Source organism: Ostrinia furnacalis, unplaced genomic scaffold (assembly GCF_004193835.3).
Source record: "Ostrinia furnacalis isolate ACB-3 unplaced genomic scaffold, ASM419383v2 OfSCF1828, whole genome shotgun sequence".
Lineage (NCBI taxonomy): Eukaryota > Metazoa > Arthropoda > Insecta > Lepidoptera > Crambidae > Ostrinia > Ostrinia furnacalis.
The window spans coordinates 24,833-32,366 of NW_021132067.1; the positions used below are offsets into that span (position 1 = coordinate 24,833).

General features: G+C 38.1%; 1 protein-coding gene across 1 annotated transcript; it reads left to right on the forward strand.

The window, feature by feature from the left end:
* Nucleotides 1–83: 83 nt before the first annotated feature.
* LOC114353839 (CCAAT/enhancer-binding protein zeta-like) lies at nt 84–6,954 on the forward strand (the record flags this gene model as incomplete). The annotated part of the gene is made up of 9 exons (XM_028305963.1): nt 84–315; nt 504–615; nt 1,193–1,293; nt 1,564–1,651; nt 2,109–2,282; nt 2,927–3,036; nt 5,018–5,163; nt 5,575–5,710; nt 6,749–6,954. Coding segments are annotated over exons 1-9 (1,232 nt in total), but the record flags the coding sequence as incomplete, so codon positions are not given.
* Between the last annotated feature and the right edge of the window lie 580 nt (nt 6,955–7,534).

The following is a 7,534-nucleotide window of genomic DNA, read 5'->3' on the forward strand; positions in this document are numbered from 1 at the left end:
ACTCTGGCATTTAAGCATGCTCTCAATTCCGTAAACAATGGTAGTTTTTATAAAAAAAAGTACTGTCAAGCTGACATTTTCAAATGTCAAATTTTGACAGCATGGTGCGCATTTCACGTGTTGTAAATTTTAAAATTTTCACATAAATTTATCAAAATGAAGCACAAAAGGTTTGAGGAAAATATTTTAGTCGATGAAGCTTACACAAATTATGGTAAAGTTGACAAAAATGCTGATGGAAAGAAAAGTCAGGGTATTGCAAAACATTTTGCGGAGACACTCGAATATGAGGAGAAAAAGAAATGGTTTCATCAGGTAAATACTGCATATTCTTAATAAAAACCTAAGATTCTTAATAATACTAAAGTCCTCTTATTTGAAGACTGAATGATCGTGTTGAAAAATGGCAGAACTTAACAATTTCAAACATATTCATCTTACATTATTAGGAGAGATTTGTCGTCTAAATTACGGTTTAAATACATTTTACTCTGTTATCATAGCTCCCTGAAGAACCCAGTACAATAACAAAGGTGCTTACACCAGAACAGATAGAAGAAGTGCGAAAGGAAGCAAGTAGTGCACTGCATGGTGACACAGCGGCATACGAAACCAGTAAGTCTTGTTTCTAATAATGTGAGGACTAGATATACAGGGTGTCCCCAAATTAACACTTCACTGACACTGGAGGTAGCTGAGTCTAAGACGCATCAAACAAGCTTAATATGTCCATAGAAAAGTTTCAAAGTTTAAGATATGACCAATTTTATTTATTCATGTTCATAGAAAAGTTTAATGAGTTTTGAAATATGACTCTTATTAGTTATTTTTAAAAATGGACTTAAAATACTTGTTATATGCGTCTTGAGCTCATTTACCTCTGGTGTCAATGTGACATGCAAATTTTGGGACAACCTGTATGTAGATAATGTCAACAAATGTGGCTAAAAAGGTCTGTTCCCTCCCTGTTCAGTAGAATAGCTCTTTTAACAATTATAATACAATTCATGACCTGATATAGTGTGAGCTAAAAATAAGCCTTTAATAAAAAAAACTTAATAAGATTGTTATCAAAATTAAACCAATCTCTGGCTTGGTTACTTAATTAGGTCTTGAGTTTTATATCAAGTTTTTAGTCTTATTCCACAAAATGTGTGTTTACTAACAAAAGCAAATCTATCTTATATTTCAGAATCAAACAGAAGTGGTTCATCCGACCAGCAGTGGGCTAGGACTCTGTTGAACAAAGGAGCTATAGGAGACAGGGTAGCAGCAGCCACAATATTGATTCAGGTAATAAATTTCAAATTATCATGGAAATACAGAAATGCCCATAATGTTTATAATATTTTATTTACTAAAGTTCACAACTTCTTGTTTAAATTAACTGAACACGTCAGGACATTGACTATTTATTTTAAAATATTGATTCTCTTGTAAATAATTGAAATACAGCAGGGCATATCAGATAGTTGTAAGAGTTTTCAATGCTTGTATCATCTTTAACAGTTAAAACGTATCTGTTTTGGGACATGCAAGTAATTTTTTGCTATACTTTTCCAGGATAACCCTCTCTACAACTTGACAGCACTCAGAAATCTTGTCAACAGTGTCAAACCAGCCAAGAAAAAGGATGGAATCATTGTTATAGGTAATTACCTAAAAACAATAATATTCCTAACCAATTGAATATTCCAGTAATCACTTAGTCCTAAATTATTTGATTATTTTCAAGCTTAAGCCTATTTTTACAGAAATCCAATACAGTAAATTCACTATTTCACATGACTTGGCTTCAATAGTTAAGTTTTCAGAATGTTCTTATCTTATGTTCTTACTAAAGTCTGGTCACCGAACACGTAGAATTTTGTCCAATGACCCCAAGCTATCTTAAACGCTCGCGCGTAATTATATTTCTGTCGCGACTGTGCGACGGGCGCCCGCAGTGAGTGTGCGAGCGCGACAATATAATAATTACGCGCGAGCGATAAGGATGGGTAGCTTGGGGTCATTGGACAAAATTCTACGTGCTCGCAGACCAGACTATAGTAAAATGATTTTATAAGATAAACAAACTAATTTACTATATTAATAATTCCTTCCACCAGATGCACTGTCAGAGCTCCTAATATCCGAGCTGCTAATCCCTGATGCGAAGCTGCGAACACTCGAGCAGCACCCACTGGGCCACCTGGACGAGATGACTTCAGGCAATAAACAGGCGCGCAGGAACATACTCAAGCTGTGGCACTATGAGGACCAGCTCAAGGAGTTGTACGGAAGTAAGTATAGCAACATTAAAATGAGAGCTGTGGACACTCTAAAGTGATGTTCATTATGTAGTACATAAGTACTTATGCTGGTTTTAGCATCGCGCTGACGCCCGCTGACCGTCGGCGCTGACAGTCAAAATGTATGAAACGTTGTGGTGCTTGTTGGGCTACCAATTTGAAGATTATAGTTGATAGTACTAACTCATGGGCTATGATACTATGGCCAAGGCCCCCCTTGAAAAAGAACCCTAGAGCAATGAGCTTGATACACCAATGAGCTTGACATTTCGTAGAAAACTGTGGTTACATACAGTCTGGGTGTTGGTGGTGTCACATATAATGGATGGAACGCGAAATTTAAAAACCTTCAAAGCATTATTATGTTTTCAAAAGTTGTTTGGATTTAGTAGCATAAACTCATGTTATGACTTCAATCTGTTTTCAGTCACAAGAGAAAAGAAAGAAAATTTGTTTATTTAACCCAAAATTCTTATAAAGTGGACAGAGATTTCTTTTTCTTCATAGTTTATAAAATGATCACATCAATCTACTGCAATTGCTCATAATTACTTATTATGTTTTGGAACTTTAAATACTTGTTATATTTATGATTTTTTTTAGTTTACTTCCTAACATGTTCTGTACTTTCCCAGCTTACGTGGAAGCGTTGAACAAGTTTGCGCACGACTCGGTGGAAGCGAACAAGGAGAAAGCCGTCAGCGCCATGTCTTATCTGCTTATGCATCACCCGGAGAGAGAAAAGGTAATATAATTCTAGCTCTTAACATATTCTAAATATGTAAAAAATTCTGTTATGAGTTACTGTTTAAAAATTCAAATACTCACATGAAAAACGTTATCCCCAAAACCCCTGGAAATACTCATTATTATGTACCTTATTTTTCGAGGGACAAACTCGAGACACTTAGATTTCTTAACGCGGGAGACTGCCTAAACATTATGGATGCAATAAAGTATTGAGTATTAAAGATTCCGATATGTCTGAGCTTCAAATACTAAGTAAAAGTAGCCAAAAAGTTCGCAACCCGCCTTTGTTACGGATTAAGTTTGTTAAGGGGGTCCTGCACAGAATCCTTAAAATTGTCATATTTTTAAATCACGAGTGCTCTGCGATTAGTGACTTAAATACATCAAAATAACTTGTGTAGGGTAGCCCAATCCTTGATCTAGGTCGCCGCCTTTTCGAAATTTTGAATAAATACGTAAAAAATTGATAAACAACATTTAAAATGCAGACATATGGAAAATTTATTTCTTCGAGAACTTTGTTAATTTAACGTATGAAGCAATAATTTTTATATGGAAATGTTTAAATTAATATTTTGAAGGTCGCCCCCTTTTTCGTTTTTGGTATTAATGCATTAATATTGAGAATTTTTGATTTTCCCAAAAAAACTTTGCCGTGAAGAAATCATCAGGCGTTTTGCTTTATCGTAGCTGTCAAGTGTCAAATGTGTGTTTGTCAATCCTTTACAGAGTAGTGTAGAGCGCAGAGCATGCAAATTGTATCTCTTTTGTTATGACTTCGATTGTTACGAAAAAATATTTTACTTATTTTATAGTTAACTAGCTTTCCGCCCGCGGCTTCGCCCGCGTGGAATTTTGTCTGTCACAGAAAAACTTTATCGCGCGCGTCCCTGTTTCAAAAACCGGGATAAAAACTATCCTATGTTCTTTCCCGGGACTCAAACTATCTCTATGCCAAATTTCATCAAAATCGGTTGCGAGGTTTAAGCGGGAAAGCGTAACAGACAGACAGACAGACAGACAGACAGACAGATTTGAAGCGGGGCTTCGGTGCTGCGACAGCTGGTGCTGTGACTGCTGGTGCTGTGGCGGCTGGTGCGGAGACGGGTCTCGCAGGCGCCGCAGGCTGGGTGGTGTCGGCGTCCTCTGCTTCTGGCAGCAGGAGGTCCCGGGGGAGGGGGCGGTTGCCCGGGGGGCGGGCTGGTGTAGGCGCGATGTTGTGGAGATGGCAGTGGGGGCCGTTGTCCGCGCGGTCATACATGACCCGCGCCAGGCGCGTGATGAACTCCTCCACTGTCTCCACGTTGATGTCCCGGGCAATGACGTCATTGCGGACGTATCGCCCCGCCCCGGTGATGACGCGGAGGGACACGTTCTGCTGCGCCTGGATCTTCTCCTTGTTGGTTCGGGAGATGAGGGGGTACCACGCTGGGGCCGCGTAGGTGAGGCGCGACCGGACATACGTCTTGTAGACCATCAATAGAATGGAAAGACGCTACGTTAACAGCCTATTTGAATTGAACGTCTAGGAAAAATACTCTTTTTCGAAACTTTTTTAACGCCTTTGTTCATCAGAAGAATCAATATTAGTTAGGATTTTTATTGTGTAAGAATTTTCGCAGCAATACCAACAAAAAATCAAATCCTTCCTTTTTCCTAATTAAAGTATTATAAACTCACGTTTTGTTTAGCAAAATTAGTGAAATACGTGTTTTTACTCTGTATTGAGTCTCTTTTGTCTCTACTCTGTAAAGTAGTTCGTGTGCGATCGTGTTAGTTCGTTGCGCCACCGCTATCTCGGCTAGCAAATCGTAATTTTTCGTCGGCGCTGCACCCCCTTAACGTTTTCGCCACTTTGAGTGTCACGAATTGTTTGACGCTAACTGAATTCATAGTACAAGCTGTGTTTAGTTTCAGACTTTTATCACATAGATGTAAGCCCAAGAATATTTATTGCATTTGGACCTATATTTCAGATGCTCCTAACGAACATAATCAACAAACTGGGAGACCCGTCACAGTCAGTTGCATCGAAGGTAATATACCACCTGTGCCAACTGCTGTACAACCATCCCAACATGAAGTCTGTGGTCTTGGCTGAGATTGAGAAAATGCTGTTCAGGTTTGTAGCTATTTTTCAGATATAGACCACGGTGTAAGCTAAACGGTTTTGAATTTTATGTGGTTGTGCCTTAACCTATTTTTCACTTTAAATCAAAACATTATGTTATGGGCATCATGGAAAAGTAATATTATGCAAGAAACATTCCAAACTCATTATGCCAAATTATATGATATCAAAACGTTCAAAAATTTTGGCTGTACAAGAGCATGTACACAAGATGTTGTTCTCTTTTATGATATTTGTTAGTACTAAGGTTGAATTATTAAATAATCACTGTTAAATGTTATTAATTTATCACTTTTACCGTGACTGTCGGTAATTATTCATAATAACCGGTTATTATTCATAATTTTCATTTTATCACATTAACCGTGACATATATTTCTGACTTATTTTGTTTCGTTCTAGGACCAACATATCGCCGCGTGCGCAGTACTACGGCGTGTGTTTCTTGAATCAGTTCTTCTTGGGCAAGGACGACTCCAAAATAGCGGAGAACCTCATCAGGATCTACTTCTCATTCTTCAAGGCTTCGATTAAAAAGGTAAAGTAATTAACCTTATTGTAGAAAATATTATGACTATGTAATTCCAGAAAAATAACCTTATACTATTCTCAGGATCAACCCACACTCCACAGCTCGCACTAAGCGATTCGATAATCTATACTTCTATACTAATATTATAAAGCTGAAGAGTTTGTTTGTTTGTTTACTTGAACGCGCTAATCTCAGGAACTACTGGTCTGATTTGAAAAATTCTTTCAGTGTTAGAAAGATCATTTATCGAGGAAGGCTATAGGCTATATACCATCACGATACGAGTAATAGGAGCAGAGGAACAATGAAAAATTATGCAAAAACAGGTTTTCACGCGTACGAAGTCGCGGGTGCAGCTAGTTCTTTTATAATTTGAATAGCTAGGATTTGGAAATCGTTGCCTCCTGCTGTCTATCCCGAACACTATAATCCGGGCTTTTTCAAGGCGAGAGTGAATAGGCACTTTTACAGGGCAGATATGTACCATCCTAGACTGCATCTCACTTAACATCAGGTGCGATTGCGGTCAAATAATGTTATGCATAAAAAAAAGGAAATAGTTGTGTATGCCTTCCACTTGGTGGATCGACGACAACCTAACACAACCTTTAGGTTGTAATATGCGGGCGTGGCAGGACCAGTCGTTGTGAAAAACCTTTGCCCAGCCGAACCTTTAATTCTACCAAGACGTAGAATTAATGTTTCGGCCAAACCAATGCTGCTGCCGAACCGAAAGCCGAATGAAAATTAAAATTGTATGATATATCTTGACATTCTGATTTATTTATATTTTTATTTAATTTAATGTAACGTAAAGAATTGAAGGAATGATTATTAAAGAAATGTTTTTACTCTTTGAAAGAATTGTATGATCTCAAAAATTAATTTGAATTTGCATTTATTAAAATAATTTAGGTTAAGCTTAATTAATATTATGTATGATGTTGCAATGCCCTCACAGGGCTCATGTTCTGGGACTATTTTATTTTTAATACCTTGTTTGTACCACATGAAGCAATAAAGATATTATGATTATGATTCCAGGGAGACATCGACTCTCGTCTAATGTCCGCCATACTAACGGGCGTCAAACGCGCGTACCCATTCGCGAACAAAGACCGTCTTTCCGATACTCCTGCGCACATCGACGCTATACATAAGCTAGTACATCTAGCTAGTGCAGGCGTCGCTATACACGCATTAGCGTTGTTGCATCATACTTGCATGGCGTCTCAGACCGCTGCCGACCGGTGAGTAAAACCTAAAACTCAGCAATGAGGGCTATCGTCACAGAATAATAATAAGTACTACGTACAGAAGTTTTACTTCGCGAAGGTATTTAAAAAAATGTATGCTCAATGTCATTCACAATATGGTGTAATTTAGCCTGTCTCAAGAGTCAAGCACCATTTTGTTGACAAACGTCAGTGATCGGCACTGCGCCGAAGCTATAGGGCTGACTTCGGTAAAATGATGTGACGTGAGGTGCCAAACTGCGTAAAATGGCGGAGGAAATACATTATATAGGATGAATTATCATGAATAATATTAACTACTTATTTACCTCTCAGTGTCTTGAGGCAACTTAAAAAAGTACATTCTGTGTTTTTATTATTATTTAGGCAGTTAAATACTGCACAGTATTTAGTACACCATTTTCTTTATTTTCTTCCATCATACACAGAATACGCGTGCGTGAGTCAATGTTCGCTCGTATGTGAGGCCTTGTCGAATAGTATCCTGTTGGGCCACCGTGCGTGTTTTGTTTTCGATGTAAACTCGCGGAGATGAACAGGCCTGCTATCATTTTTATACTTAACAGTTGGCACC